The sequence below is a fragment of the Leopardus geoffroyi genome, chromosome C1 (genome assembly GCF_018350155.1).
Source record: "Leopardus geoffroyi isolate Oge1 chromosome C1, O.geoffroyi_Oge1_pat1.0, whole genome shotgun sequence".
NCBI lineage: Eukaryota > Metazoa > Chordata > Mammalia > Carnivora > Felidae > Leopardus > Leopardus geoffroyi.
Window position 1 is genome coordinate 31652703 of NC_059328.1, and position 16466 is coordinate 31669168.

The window sequence follows — 16466 nt, forward strand, 5'->3', positions numbered from 1 at the left end:
TGGACACTGTTACTCCAGAGCCTGGAATTGATTAGAATTGAACAACCGAGTCTAGGACAACTCTGAGGTTTCAAGCCTAGGTGACTGGAAGATAGAAACTGAAAAGTTAGAAGGAGCAGGTTTGGGGAAAGAGAGGAAGAATTTGGACACATGGAGTTTGAGTTTGAATTCTGGGTGGCTTTCCAGTTGGAGAGGTCCAACATGCAGGACTGGAGGAATAGCAGAACTGGTAATGTATACTTGGAATTTAGGCTGTAGAGATTATGGCTGAACCTGGGGAAAAGATGAGAGAGAATCAAGGGAGAAAATAGACAGAAGGACCGGAAGAATAAAGTTTCATGTCAAAATTGGAAACAAAAGGTTGTACCCTCAAGCTGAGACATGTAGAAGTGAACATAGTGGAGTTGTCTAGGTCAGTGTTCTGTAAGCTTTTTTGATTGTGCACCCCTATCATCTGAGTGTGCAACTCCCATATATGCATTAGTATTCTTTAAAATTGCTTATTCCTTTTTTAAAATGTTGGTTTCGTTAAAACCAGAGAATATCTATAGCTTCCCTATTCCAGGCCTACATAACGAAGTAAGGTGTTACTGTTAGCCCACATTTTTCTCAGAATACTTAGAGCACCATGCGTGATACATGATCTTGTGACAAGTTAAACGGAATGAGGGCGTCAGTATCAGCCCATAGCTTAAGTATTCAGAAAGCTAATATTAACATTTTCAGTGTGTGCTTTGATATGTAGAAGACTAGAAATCCTGCTTTAAAATCGGGTGGCCTTCATTTCTTCTGAATATGTACAAATATTTCCTTGAAATGTTTTCCACTAGTTCCTTGAGATTAGTTATATATATGTTTCTGTATATGTGTGTTGGTATGTATAGCCATAAGCTTTCTTGTTTAAGTTTTAACCATATACACACTTCTGTCCAGTGCAAAAACTAAGTCATTCGAGGGCCTGGGTGGCTCAGTCAGTTAAGCATCTGACCCTTGGTTTCGGCTCAGGTCATGATCTCACGGTTGGTGCGTTCGAGCCCCACATCGGGCTGACAGCGTGGAGCCTGCTTGAGATTCTGTCTCCCCATCTCTCTCTGTTCCTCCCCTCCTCGTACGTTCTCTCCAATTCTCTCTCAAAATAAGTAAATAAACTTAAAAAAAAAAAAATAAAACAACAACAAAAACTAGGTTGTTGGTTTGTTTCCCAAGTTGCATGGGGCTTGATCTTCACTGGTGTTAACTTTATAATAAAGTCTCAAGTGGCAGCCTCTGCATGAAGCATAAATACACATGTAGGAATTCGGTAGCATTTGCTTAGCAAGTAACTTATAGCCACATGATCATGATAACACTAATGAGCAGCATACAATATAAATTACCAGCAATAGGATAGCGTCGTCTGTAGTAGGATTTAGCAGAACTTTTATTTTATATATTTTATTTTTATTTTTTTGCAGAACTTTTAATATAAGGCACCTATATTTAGTTTCTAGGCTAGGTATGTTGTAATTACCGTCAATTTAAAATAAAAGTAATAAACTTTTCACTAGAGAAAAAGTGGTAAATTTCCAGCCATCCTATGTGATTATTAATTTATATCCTGAATTCCATGATTATGTCTCTCCTGGTAGTTAAATGGCCAAATACCCATGAAGCTAGCCTTGAAGGTAGTTAAGCAGCGTAATAGTATGTAATGTTTATATGAAATAGTACGTTACAGCTAATGGAATGATTTGATATTCATTCTGTCACTTGGTATTTACCTAAGGTAGGTAAGACAGAAATATTAATCCCATTTTGTGGGTGAGGAAGTAAGAGGCAGAGCCTAGTGGCATAAGCCCTGTGCTCTTTGCACCTTGTTACTTTGTATGAAAAACAAGCTATAGCTGTGTCCATCTTCCAGGACTAATTCTTCCTTCCACCTCTTCTTGTGTGTGCTGCTCTTCCCCAGAAAGGAGACACATAAAAATTTTTTTTTCTCCAGAGATCACACATAATCTTACATGAAATGACTATAAACAGTTGATCATAAAAGGAGCAAATATATAGTCAAACTGAATTATTATTTTTTTTAAAATTTAATGTTGATTTATTTTTGAGAGAGAGAGAGAGACACAGAGCACGAACGGGGGAGGGGCTGAGAGAGAGAGGGAGACACAGAATCTGAAACAGGCCCCAGGCTCTGAGCTGTCAGCACAGCCCCAATGTGGGGCTCAAACCCACAAGCTGTGAGATCATGACCTGAGCTGAAGTCTGACGCTTAACCGAATGAGCCACCCAGGTGCCCCCTGAGTTATTTTTTTTAAGTTTATTTATTTTGAAAGAGACAGAGACCTTATGAGTGGAGGAGGGGCAGAAAGGGAGAGAGAAAGAATCCCAAGCAGGTTCCACACTGCCGGCGCAGAGCGTGACCTGGGGCTCCATCTCACAAAACTGAGAGAGATCATGACCTGAGTCAGACGCTTAACTGACTGAGCAACCTGGGCGCCCCTGTTTTTTAAGTTTTCTCAAACATAGCCACTTTTCTTTTCAGAACACGGCATAGTGCAAATAGGTAGGTACTAAATGAGTACCACCAGTGTGGTGGGAAATTTGTCTTTCCTGAATCCTAAATTCATTAAGGTCAGGTAAGTAGTTGATGGACTTTTTCCGAATGGATATGAGGTTAGAGTTGTGTTATGTGTTCTATGGTGTTCCTTAGTTGTGCAAATGCACACATTATGGTGTGTATTGGGCACCCCCTAGATTTGTGTTCTTATCTGGAACCACAGATTGGTATTTTTAGATGCCTTATGGTGTTTTTAGATAATCAGTTGCTTTATATTTCCTAGCTGTGATTTCTAATCCTTGCTTTACCCCTAGGGAGGTAGTTAGGACAAAGGAATTCTGATTTCTTGGAGTGATGGCTGCACAAGTAAAGTAACATTGTCATCATGTTCACAATGTGGCAATAGCTATAATTTTGCGACACTGAATAATACTGAGTCAGGTGATTCCTCCTGTTAATGTGCACGTCTGGAAACACCTCCAGCCAGAGGGCCAGGCTAAGGCTATCTCTGAACCAAAGGGAAGCAGTAAAGGGACTTCCATCACCAGGCCCCCAGAGAGTTAACTTGATCTACCAAACCTTTTCATCCTCACTCTTGGTTAATGACCAGGTAACCTCAACTTCCCAGTCCTTGTGGGCAACTGCAGCTTTAACCAGTTTGAAAACAAAGCTCTCTGCTTTGAAATGTATAAGAATCTGGCATCTTGGTCTTTTGGAGTACTTCTTGCATGAGAATGATGGACTTATTTATGTTCCAGGCTTCGAAGACCCATACATTCTTAAGTTTTTGGTCCTCTGTTGAGTTATTAATTCTACGAAGGGAGGAGGACATGTGGTGTAAGAGCACAGAACTGAGTGTCAGGACACGTGGATTTTCATTTGAGCTGTGGCATGTGCTTGCCCTGTGCCTTCTGACAAGTCCCTCAGTCTGTCTGAAGTGTTTTTGTCAGATGGGAATATTAATTAGTACCTGTGCCGTGTTTATAGCGAAAAACAAATGAGATGACAGAAAGAGAGCTACTGTACAAAGTGCACACACAGCATGTACAGATGGAAAGGACTAGCATTACCATCTCAGTTGCTTTCCACTCTTTGAAGCCGTCTTTACATTCTCAGTTCCTGACAGCTACATACCTGGAGGTAGGAGGGTCAGTGCTTGTTGGGCCTGGAGGATTTGTTTCTTCTGCTGTTTTCATTGCCTGCCTTCCTTTCAACATTTAAGTCAATGATAAAAGACACTTAGCAGAGGGCAGAATTTAGTGTGTCTGTGAATCAGCAGAATCCATACAGCCAAATCAATACAACCAAGCTCGCATTGACATTCTTACAATACCCTGCAGGTTTTTAATTGAGAATTCTTTGCTCACTGCCCTACCCCCGGTTTTAGATGGATTAACTCATCAGCACAATCTCCCGTTTTCCAGTGGAGTCCATGATTAGAGAATTATCTGCATTCGTGGTATGTTTTCTGAAGAAGAACAGGTTTCTCTCCATACCTACTTTTTTTTTTTTTTTTTTACTTTTCTGTTGGATTACTGCACAAAGGTTATTGCACGGCAGAGTACAGGCACTTAAGAAGGGGTTTCCCCATGTGAACATTTCAGAGAAAAGGACCCAGAGTGAGGCCAAAGATACTTGGAGTCTTAAAATAGTTCTTGAGGAGCTTGTATTTGTCCAGTAGATTTGTGTTGAATTCCTACTATGAGCAAGGCATGTTTCCCTTGAGGATGTGCCAGAAACAAAGACAATTACATAAGAACTGGGGAGAAGATAGGAGCAGGGAAATTTTAGGCTTAAGAGATAATGTGCCAAATAATAACATGCCACACAAGTCTGAAGAAAGTGAATATGTTAATTGTAGAAATAGATTTTATTGGGTGCTGGGAATGGTTTCTTGGGGAGAAAAAAATTTAGTGGTCACTAATTAGTGAGCGTGTATATTTAGTTTAATTTGTTACAGTTGTACTGTAAAAAGCAAGCTTCTTAACAGTGCTCCGCCCCCCCCCCCAAAAAAAAAAAACCGTAAAAGATTGGTTTCAGTCCATGAGATAGTCTGAATAGTTCTTGCTTTCAGAACATGTTCCCTGTACTCCAGGGTTTGGGATGGAGATGGAAGGAGCCAGAGGTCTCTTCAGAGCTCAAAACAGAATCTTTTTCTTAGCCTTTGGGGCCAGGTAGGGTGGAGGCTGCCTAGACTCTAGGTCTCCTGTGCCCTCTAAAGTAACAAGATTTCTTCTGAAGGACAAAGCAGCCACATACACTCCTAGCTTACAGAAGTCTGAGGTGTCCAAGGAGACATGTTCTAGGAATTTAAATGTTTTTGGCTTAGTCTGGAGGGGAAACCTGCATAGCTACTGGTCATTGACATTCTCAGGGATTTAAATGTGGAGCATTCCTAGTCATTTCCATTTGAATTCTTTGCTTATTTGGATCAGTACACTCATTCTAAATTTAATAGTTTAAAGGGCTTTAAAATTTATTTCTTGTCTATTAAAAGAGATGGGAGAAGATTTCTCTGTATTTGTTTTTAGCATATTTTCTAAGTCCAGTTTCAGATGCATGGAAACAAAGTAAGTCTAAATTAGAGGATGAAGCAAGTTGAGTTACTGGCTACAGTACCTAAGGGAGGTTGGACTTTGGACTTGATGTTCTGTCTGAGACCATTCAGGCCAGGATTAGATGTCTTATCTAGCTCTGAGCAGTGAAGATTACATGCCATCTGGCATTTGTATGATTCTTGGTATTTTTCGAGGCCTTCTAGCATGTATTTTCCTATTTGTGTGCTGCAACTGCCCTGTGAGGTGCTCCTGCAGGTGAACAAAGGCCCTCAAGAAGTTAAGAGATTTGCCCAAGATCATAAACATAGCAAGTTAGTCGTCAGAGAGGGAGAACCTCCATGTCCAGTACATTTTCTTTATGTATTTATCCTGTACTTTACTGCCCCCCACTGTTCACAGCTGAGTATTCATAGGTGCTGCCTACTGACCTGGAGACCTGCAAAGGGGAAGGAAAAAATAGGAAAGAAAAAAGGACAGAGCTTGGAAAGAGACAACAGAGAAATAAGAAAAGGATGTTTATATGGTAGTAGATAAGAGTGCTATTAGCATCTTCTATTATTGTCACAGAAATGATGGGAGCAGGTGGATAAAAATGATCATTTGGGTTAAGGATTTGAGACATTGATCTAAGCCAAGACTGCTTATCTCTCTGAACAGTTTGAATATACACATACCTTAAAACAGTGCAAAAAGTGAGGACGAACAAGCTGACTTAAGGCAAGAACAGAATTTTAGAGCTCCACCATTAACTATATTGTGATCTTGAGCAAGTAACTTAAGATAACTAATCCTTTGCTTTCTTATTTGTAAAATTGAAATAATATTGATCTCTTTATCACTGAGCTGAGTGAAGATCAATTGAGGGTAATGACTGTGACAAGTAGTTTGTGAACTCAACAGCTCTTAAGTTGGCATTGAAACATTCTGCAGAGTCCTACTTCTCACCTCTCCTGGGCACACACAAATACAGGATCCTGCCAGAACAGGAAGAGGTGGTTCTCAGGGTTTCTGAATCTCAGAAGGAATCCAGTAAGCAAAATGCCTCTTTGTTTTAGGATACAATTTAAAACTCAGGCTCCTGGCACTGTTTCTGTCTCCAACTCATGTCAGAATTCTCTTTCAGGCTCAGAGCCTGAAAAACCAGTAACTCTCCATTCTTCTTGCAAGAATTTATTTACTCTCCAGAGGTTGGAGAGTCAAAGAGATTAACAAATATTCCTGTGGGGCGGAGCGGGTTGGCCCAGCTCACTCCTTCCTAATGGAGGCTGAACAGGTGAGGGAGCTGTGTAACAGCTGTGTGATCTAGGGCAAGTTTCTCCACCTCTGGTGCTAAGTTTCCCCATCAGTAAATGAGGGATGACACTCTTCTGTCATGGAAGGATTCATTGAAATAAAACTTAACAGTTTCGAACTGGGTTCTAAATGTTATCTGATCCTTTTTGTGTAAAGGGCCAGATAATATTTTTGGCTTGCAGGTCATACAGTTTATGCTGTAACTGTTCAGCTCTGCTAATGTAGCATGAAAGCAGCCTCAGTGTAAGTGAATGACGGTGCAGTCTTCTAATAAAACTTATTTTATGAGAACAGGCTGCAGGCCAAATTTGGCCTGTGGTCTGTAGTTCACAGACCCTTGCTTTAGAATACTTCACTAAAATACTTGATTTTTTTTCCTCCAACATACAAAATAGTGTTTTATTGCTGTCCTGTATGCAGGGATGGTTTAAGAACATTACTGAAGAAATGAAGAAAGTGTGTGAAGTAAGATGTTTACACATCATTTTCTATTCCACAGAAACAAATCTTAAAATGTTTTGTTCATGCCTTCCTATAAGTTTCATTGCTTATACCAGATGCTGTGCCTTCATTTATTTTCTAGTTATAACTGCATTATGATCTGGCCCTTGTTTAAAAGATTATGTTGTAGTAGATAGCAAACAGAAACATGTTTTTGTTTTTGAAGCAAAGTGTTTCTGCTGCCAATTTAAAAATGTGTCCTTGTGAACAGATCTTTGGGGAGAGCAGTGTGCAGCTAGTTCCAACCCTTCGTCTTTTGGGAAGCATGGTTTTTCTAGTAGGCAGTTTGAAAAGCAACTTCATACCTAGCCTCTTGGAGCTAAAAACAGACACACCCTCAAACATTGAACTTGGCATTAATCAGGGTTGGGGAAAGGGGTCTTCAGTCAGGCTGCATTATTCATTCTTATAGTGCTGGATACTGTATAATCATCTGCGAATAGTAAGTATGACTAGCTGATATACAGTCAAGTAAGGGTTTAGAACTTAAGTAAGAAGGTTTCTGGCACTACACTTAGTGCTTTCTTGCGTGATTAAGTAGAAACCTTAGATGAGCTTAAATAAAGATTGTTGACCCCTCTTTTCTCTCTAGTCACCCTGCCTTCTTTTGTATTCATTCATTTATTGCATCAACTAGTGAAGTGTCGGTCTTCCATACCAGACCACCCCTTTGGCCTGCATGGTGAGTATACATTGCTCCTGGAGTGCCTTAGTGGAATGACTGGCCCAGGGCCACCAATTAGTAGGCAGTAGGCCAGTTCACAGATGTAGGTCTTTTAATTTCCAGAGTGATGCTGTTTTTCTCCTGAAATTGTTGATTTGAGATTGGTTTTATTGTAGAGAACTCCTTAAGGTTTGAAATACTCTTTAGCCATGATTGATGATGGGTCCATCTATACAAACTTTAGAACCAAATTGACTGTTGGTGGAATTGTTTGGTTTCAAAAGTCTCAGTTTTCAAATGTCATTTACACTTTTCTTTGTAGTTTAGAAGAATATCTAAAATAGCAAGCACAAATAAGCTTAAATCCTACCCCCTTCTTATCCATCTAGTAATTCACATTAACATTCTTTTTTTTTTCTGTGTATCGCTCTCTCACCATTTGAAATACAACATTCCAACAGTTTTGGCTATTTCAAATAAACCTGGAGCTAACTACAATAAATATCTGAACAGTACTGGAATGTAATAAAAGGCATGCAAAAATGCTGGCAGTTGGGCAAGATAAAAAACATGTCATCTAATGACAGAGGAAGACATGCTCAAAATGCAAGGCACAAAAAGGAATGAAGACGGTATGTGCTTTGCACATAGGGAGATAACTGATACATGTTAAGTTGGAGATACACAGGAATGATTAAGGTTGCTTATAGCCTAAAGGCCGCAAGTTGGATTGGGGGGCGGTCATTAAAAGGAAATGGTGGTACCAATGTTTAGATTTGTTTTTCAGTCAAAACTGGGCTAAGATATATTTGCATTTGACAGTAAGAGTATTGTTTTTAGGTGAAACCTGACTGCCTGGAATGGGTCAGCTCTAGTACTTTAATAGAAAGCAGCATTGGTCAAGGGTTGCGTTTCATTTCAAGGGAGCTTTCTTTGATCTTTTTTCCTTGAACAGTTGTTATGTTAGGGTTTTAGGTATTATCTCCCAACAACATCTATTTGGTTTTAGTTATTTTCAAAGAGCTGTAAAGTGGGTTTAGGAATATTGTAAAGGACTTTCATAGAGCGAATGAGGTTATGTGCCAAGAAAAGAGAGCTAAAGTCTAAAGGTACAGAGTTTTAGAAACCAGGGCATATTGCAATAAAACTTATATTTCTATATAATTTTATGAGGTAGATCTTTTTGATACATCCTGTTTCATGTCTAGGCATATCACTGAGGGAGGATTTGGTGAATCGTGGTACCTGGTCAAGAGGAAGAACTTGGAATATTTCCAAGATCTTAAAAAGAGGAACACTCTGTTCTGAGATGTTTTGAAAACTGCTTAGGTCTCTTTTTCTTTCTTCATCAATGATAGAGTAACTGGATATTAGAGTGACAGCTAGATTTTCCATCCTTCAATGATATGATTGAATCATCTCGTTTCCTCCATGCTTTTCTCCTTCTCTTCCTGCTAATGTATGGCCAGAGATACTTGCCCTCCTCCTACTTACCTTTTGTCATTAATTTTTCAAACTTTTCTAATCTATTGTGGTCACCTTCCTGACAAAGTTCTGTCTTTCAAAAGATTTACACTTGGGAATGGTATGCACCCATGTTTCCAGGCTTCCAGTCTGCCTTGCAACTTGCACAAGGTGTGTATGGGGGTGTGGGGGTGTGGCCTTCCTACCCTGCCCTTTTTTTTTTAATTTTTTTTTTTTCAACGTTTATTTATTTTTGGACAGAGAGAGACAGAGCATGAACGGGGGAGGGGCAGAGAGAGAGGGAGACACAGAATCGGAAACAGGCTCCAGGCTCCGAGCCATCAGCCCAGAGCCTGACGCGGGGCTCGAACTCACGGACCGCAAGATCGTGACCTGGCTGAAGTCGGACGCTTAACCGACTGCGCCACCCAGGCGCCCCCCTGTCCTTTTATCATAAATTCACTTCAGTAAGTTTCAGGTGGATTTCTGATTGTTGTCCCTCTTACTTTAAAGGCCCAGAGAGAACCCTCTTTATCTGAGCTTCCCAGAATAGCTCCTATAACCACTTCCCTTGGTTGTTCAGGCAATCCCATTAAGTCTACTTCAGGGCCACACTTTTCAAGAGACCTCTTTTTCTCAGAAAGGCCATGCCCAGCAAATCTCTTGCCTCTTCATTCAGAAGTAATCAAACTTTGTGCCAGATACTGTGAGGGATCCAGAGATAAATCATATTTAGGTCCTACCTACAAGGAGCTTGTAAACCAGAAAGGGAAATATGATAAGACATACACATAAATAATGATCATTCAAGATAATCTGGTGAAGGCAGAAAGAGGTGCAGATCAAGGGCCCTGAAGGTTCACAGGAAGGAGTGATCACGTCCGGATGGGGATGTTTAGAGAAAACTTGTGGACAGATGGCTGTTAAGTTGAGCATTGGAGAAACAGCCTTTTTTGTGATGGACCTTGATTCTTCTCTTTCTAGCTTTGGAAAGCAAACTGTTTTTAAAAAAGCAGGTAAATTAATAGATATTGGGAGTTGAGATTACCTCTGGCAACAACCATTCTATATACTTCATCTGATCCTTATGTCTTTATTAAATAGTTAAACATCTTATTCAGGTAGTATGAAGTAATTAACATGAATGGTAAATCTAATATTAATAATTAAATCTGGGAAATTCTATGCTGCATGTCTCATGAGTGATCTAAAGCTAATACAGCTTGATCTTAAGGCAGTTTTGTTGTCAACTGTGTATAAATAGCTTTGTCCTGTGATGAGATAGCAATTTAACATGGAATAAAAAGGATCCTGGAATATAAATCTTTCTTACTTTTTAACATACCTTCTGTCATTACTCTAGAAAATGAATCTGGCATGTATTTCATGAGCTGTAAATGTTATGAATAGGCTACTTCTGTAGCAGAATCAACTCAGTGGCAATTAATGCGTTAATTATTAAAATCAGAAGTAATAAGATTAAGGTCAGTTTATATTTTTTTTAACTTGTTGGGGTGTTTGGTGAGCAAAATGCTGATTAGGTTTTGTTATTTTAATCCTGTGCCTCAGTGGGAAAATATTGAGAACACCAGTTTGTTCATATAAAATCTGTTGCTTGAGATTTGGTCTAATTTCTTTTCAATTAATTTTTTTGAGAGAGAGAGAGAGAGAGAGAGAGAGAACGAACACACACTGGAGGGGCAGAGAGAGGGAATCCCAAGCAGGCTCCACACTGTCAGCATGGAGCCCGACGTGGGGCTCAAACTCAGGAACCATCAGATTGTGACCTGAGCCAAGTTCAAGAGTCAGATGCTTAACTGACAGCCACTCAGGTACCCTGAGATTTGGTCTAATTTTTAAAGCCCTGTGTAATGACCAGATCTGCTTTAATGAAAACCTTTTGAATGAAAGTAGTCACCTTTTCTTGGAATTTACAGTAACAAAGAGTTATTAACAGAATTACCTACTCATCATCCCTGTGCAAAGATGCTACACTTGATCTTAGCCAAAAGGCCGAGAAGCAGTCTCTGTGCAGATATGCTAGAAATCCTGCACCTAATGAGATCTTCTGTTTCTGATGAGAATACCTTTGGTTTTGAAGTCAGAAATTTATAAAAAGAGGTTTCTGGATGGAAAAATCATAAAGCCTATAACTCTAAATCCAAAGCTCAAGTGGAACTTTGAAAATAAAACCTAATGTAAAGAACAGTGAGAGCTGTTCAGAGATGGAAAAGAATGCCTTATCAGCAAGCCATTTTCCCAAAACTGGGGAGGGAGATACTCATATTGAAGTTGAATGACCACTTGGGATGGGATTGAGGAGGTTCGGCAGAGGTTGGAGTAGAGCAGTGTTCTTTAGATAGGTGGGCCTTGGCGGCTTTCGATGTCTTTTTTTTTTTTTTTTTCCTTTTTTCAGTCCTAAACTTCTGTGATGCAATAGAATACAGAGGACGTTATTATTGACTATATTTTGCCATTGTCTGTGATTTTCTAATGCCGATGGGCATCTGAAGTTAGATATTTAACCTTTAGTACATTTTTCAATTCTAGAAATATTTGACAACTTCTGTTTTGTACCTAACCTTCACTCCCAACAGTGTGTGGCTCTGAGCCAGCCAGGTTCATTGATAATCTATTGACTGCACAGATGTTTGGGAACTGATCATACCATCACATCCTTAGTTGGGATAGTTCAAAATTTAAAAGCATACTGTCCACAGACAGAATTTAAAGGTGCTTCTTGAATTGAGCACCTTTGTAATATTTGTGGGAACAGATCACAGGACAACCAAAACTTGTTACCAACTTTCTAAATCTCACAGACCTTTTGCACTCAAACTGAATCTACCCGTCACTAGCAAGTATACAAAAATACCACACTGGCAATGGTTCATCTTCCTCCTTTGACTGTAGCAGTTTGTGTGGCAAATTTTGCTAGATCAGGCCTATCCATGGATCCATAAAATAAAAAGTTAGATTCTTTTTTAAGTTTTTTGATACTTATTTTTATTTCTGGAAAGATTTTTTTTTTTTTAATTTTTTTTTTTCAACGTTTATTTATTTTTGGGACAGAGAGAGACAGAGCATGAACGGGGGAGGGGCAGAGAGAGAGGGAGACACAGAATCGGAAACAGGCTCCAGGCTCTGAGCCATCAGCCCAGAGCCTGACGCGGGGCTCGAACTCCCGGACCGGGAGATCGTGACCTGGCTGAAGTCGGACGCTTAACCGACTGCGCCACCCAGGCGCCCCTCTGGAAAGATTTTTTATTCCATTTTAAAAGGTTACATACAGTCTTCATTGTCCTGAGTACCTTGTAGATATCTGTTAATAAAAATAAACTTCTCTAGGGGCGCCTGGGTGGCTCAGTCGGTTAAGCGTCTGACTTCGGCTCAGGTCATGATCTCACGGTCCGTGAGTTCGAGCCCCACGTCGGGCTCTGTGCTGACAGCTCAGAGCCTGGAGCCTGCTTCAGATTCTGTGTCTCCCTCTTTCTCTGCCCCTCCCCCGTTCATGCTCTGTCTCTCTCTGTCTCAAAAATAAATAAACAAAAAAAAAATTAAAAAAAAATTTCTCTAGATTACTTTGATTTCTTTGTTCTCGGTACATCTAAGAGAATAGTGTATAGGCCATGTGCATACAATGATGAATGAAAATGTCGTGGGAGCTGAGTTGAGAGGACCATACTTGGTTATTGAGGACTAAAGATTTTATCTAGTCGTTTCAGCTGTGATTCAACACTCTTCACTTTAATTCCCTCCAGAAACTCCAGGATCATATTGCTTCCTAGTACTTAGAGTTCTGTTGATGTATGGAGCTGCTTGTTGGCCTCCACCACCAGAAATTGGCTCCAAATCTTTTCCCATTACATCATCACCCACTAATGTCATTACACCAGAGTGAAATTTGCTTTGAAGATTGTACTCTTGTTTTCCTTCCATTTCTTTCCTCTCATCATTTCCTTTAGAAGGAAAAAGAAAAAAAAAAAAAAAGAGAGAGACCTCTAGGACAATCCCGGCAAATATTTAAGAGGGAATCAAAACACCCTCACAGTCTAAACCGATGATTTATCAGCCCTCATTCCACTCAGCTGACGGAGAGTGATCTGCCCAGTGTGCGTCCACACAGGGTCTGGAAAAGAACACGTTTGGTCACATGATGCTTGGCTTTGGTGCTTTTCTTTCAGCTCTTCAGAATTAGTTCTTAATGATTTACATAGCTCTCTGCCAGCATCCTGTCACTGGCATGTTAAACCTTTTAAAATAATTTCCCAGAATAGAAATTCTTAGGACATCACTAAGTTTCTTGTTCTTTGTATTTAATTAAACTGTTTCTTGCATTTAAGTATTTGCCAGATGAGCATTTATGCCATCTGGAGTTTTTTACTTTCCCACCGTAAATCTTTTAAGACTTTATAGTATCATCTACTGTTCTAACTGATATGGGGGTTCTTATTCATCTTCCCTCCCCCATCACAAAAGCAGTTGACGGCATGCAGGTTTTGACCCTCTTTTCTTCATCCTAAATTTAATTCCCTGTTATTTTTCAACCACCTTTAAAGCTTCCAGTTGACAGTGTGCTTTGTTTGGCTTTGTTCCTAACAGAAGGCTTCAGGTAAGGAAAGAACTGGGAAGTGGTTCCAGTTTGGAGACTTGGTGCCACCCACTCAATTATTGGCCAAGGCTTCAGTGCTTCTGTGCCCTTGGAGGCAGATTAGCTTGAGAGTAGAAGGAATAATAATCATCAGTAGCCTCAAAGAAATGGGGCCACGGTGTCTGAAACAAAGGAATAAAATGGGCTCTTACTTTTAAGACTTGGGTTTACATTTCTATACAGTGTTAGTCACTGGGACCCTCAGTATGTCTGCTGCAGGCTGTGACATGGAATGTGAGAAACCATGTTGAACTTGAAAAAACATTGAAGGGAATGGCATTGAAAATTATGGACCAGACTAGAGCACCAACCAAGTACCCTTTTTGCCCCCTCCTAAGACAAGACATTAAAAGGCCTGATTCACATTAAGATTTCAGTTTGGATTTCTAGTAATTTTAGGTTTTCTAGTTAGAGCTCCTTGTTAGTGTCTGTGGTATAGGTTGGATAGAAGGGAAAACTTGTTCCATATGTTTTTGCTGACATTTAAGTTTGTGTCAAGAGCCTCTTCACAATTATATACCTTCTCAGATTGAAAAATTGAATGAATTTGTGAAAACAGCCATAAGGAAAGATATAAATAACCTGAACAGAAAGTCTGCCGTTATTACTTCTAATGTATCTTATGTATGTGTTTATTTTTAGTTGTCAGAATGTCCACAGAAGGAGGATTTGGTGGCACTAGCAGCAGTGATGCCCAGCAAAGCCTCCAGTCCTTCTGGCCTCGTGTCATGGAAGAAATCCGGAATTTAACAGTGGTAAGTAAGAATGAGAAGCTTGTAGAGCGTAAAGAACTATGAGATGAATAACCAATACTGAGAGTAAAACGTTTTTTTTTTTTTTTTTTTTTTTTTTTTCCCAACGTTTATTTATTTTTGGGACAGAGAGAGAGCATGAACGGGGGAGGGGCAGAGAGAGAGGGAGACACAGAATCGGAAACAGGCTCCAGGCTCTGAGCCATCAGCCCAGAGCCTGATGCGGGGCTCGAACTCACGGACCGCGAGATCGTGACCTGGCTGAAGTCGGACGCTCAACCAACTGCGCCACCCAGGCGCCCCGAGTAAAACGTTTTTAATTTCAAGTACATTCACAAAGGCATAGTTCATTCCTTACCTTTGGGTGGGAACGTGAAGATGTAATTTACCTTAGTGAGGTAACTACAAGGGTTTTCTTTTTATATCTTAGTGGCTTTCCTTAGGCATGTGGGTGTATAGCGGATGCTTTGATGCAGAGATAGCTTAATGTGAGGCATATCTTTTGGAGAATGTGGAAAAAACAGAGCTCTCACCTTCCTTCAGTAGCTGTAGCTCATTTCTTAGTCCTGTTTCAGTGGCCCTGCCAAATTTCTGGAATCATAAATGCTGTTGGGCGATTTATTCAACAACAAATCTGTAAGCAGGCACTCTTTCTAGGTGTTAAAAGATACCCTTTAGATCAGGGTTTCTGCACAGCAGCTTTATTGACATTTAGGCTGGATCATTCTCTGCTGTGGGGGACTGTCCTGTGCATCGTAGGATGTTTAGCAGCATCTCTGGCCTCTCTACTCATGAGATGCCAGTAGCAATCTTCTCCAGTTGTGACAACCAAAAACGTCCCCGTACATTGGCAGGTGTCTCCTGGGGGCTAAAATCATCCCGTTGAGAACCACTGACTTAGAAGAATCAAATATAACCCTGGCCCTTGAGGGGCTTACAATCTAGTAATTACAACCAGAGTCATTTATTCAGTGAATATTTATTGAATATGATAGTGAATATACTTACTGAGGCAGGCACAGTGATGAGTCTAAAGCAGTAAAAGTCAAAGTGCTACGGGATTACAGAGGACATAGTGCTTGTTCCTCCCTGGTTGAGTTAGGGAGGCTTTAAGTAAAGGGAACATTTTTTTGGATCTTGAAATAGGAGAAGCATTCACCAGATGGAAAGGATGGGTGTGAGAGTATCTTAGGTAGAGAGATTGGCATTCGTAAAGGCCTGGAGGCCCAGAGGGGAGGGCCTTCTGTTTCAAGGAACAACAAGAAGTTCAGAGTGGCTGGAGGTTACTGTGTGAGTAATAGGGGTGAGGGGAGGAGTAAAGTGAGTGGTATGACAGTGGTAGGAGGAGGTGAGACTCATTAGAATGAAAATATTTCAAGAGTGTAGTGTTATTTTCTTAGTGAAGATTGTTCCATTTGGTGTCATTTTAGCAAATACTGAAGGATCTCTCTGTTTTAGATGTGTCATTCCTGCCCGGAAGGCATTAAGCATCCTAGCAGAACAGATACTGGACTCCTTCCTAATGTAGAACTCATGTTGCACTTTCTTAGAGCTAGTGGTCTTTAAATCTCAGACGTAGGAGGTCAGTTTATTTGCTTACTCAGCAAATATTTATTATATACCTACTGCGGCTGTGCTACTTACTGTGGATCCAGTAGTGGGCCAGACAAGATCGTTGCACTCACAGAACATGCATCCTGGTGGGAGAGATAGACTCTATAAACAAGTAGTGAATGAATAAAATAAAATAACTTCTCTTTATGGTAAAGGCCCCACTGACTTCAGGGCTTAAAAAAAAAAACAGATTCATATTCTGATGTACCTGTAGGTCATGTTTGTTTATATGGGGCATTTCAGCAGCTGAATTTGGCTTGGCTTTTCTCAGAGTGGCTTGCATTCACAGATGAATTTCCACTGAAAAGTCATTGTTTCTTTTATTTAGTGTAAAGGTGGTGGTTACCTACACTGTCTCAGATAGAGGAGAAAAAGAAATGATAAAGTAAAATGTAGGGTATTTTGCTCATATTTTGAGTGGGTA

General features: G+C 40.2%; 1 protein-coding gene and 1 pseudogene across 3 annotated transcripts in view; one reads left to right on the plus strand and one right to left on the minus strand.

Moving 5' to 3' along the window:
• NFYC (nuclear transcription factor Y subunit gamma) overlaps positions 1-16466 on the plus strand; it is a 66873-nt gene that overhangs the window by 23060 nt on the left and 27347 nt on the right. For all 3 annotated transcript variants that reach the window (XM_045476838.1, XM_045476839.1, XM_045476837.1), the window contains one exon: positions 14319-14431. In XM_045476838.1, coding sequence (XP_045332794.1) covers positions 14327-14431 — 105 coding nt within the window. In that variant the 5' untranslated portion in view covers positions 14319-14326. Of the gene's footprint in view, positions 1-14318; positions 14432-16466 lie in introns of those variants that run through there.
• Positions 10876-11050, minus strand: LOC123600071 (annotated as a pseudogene).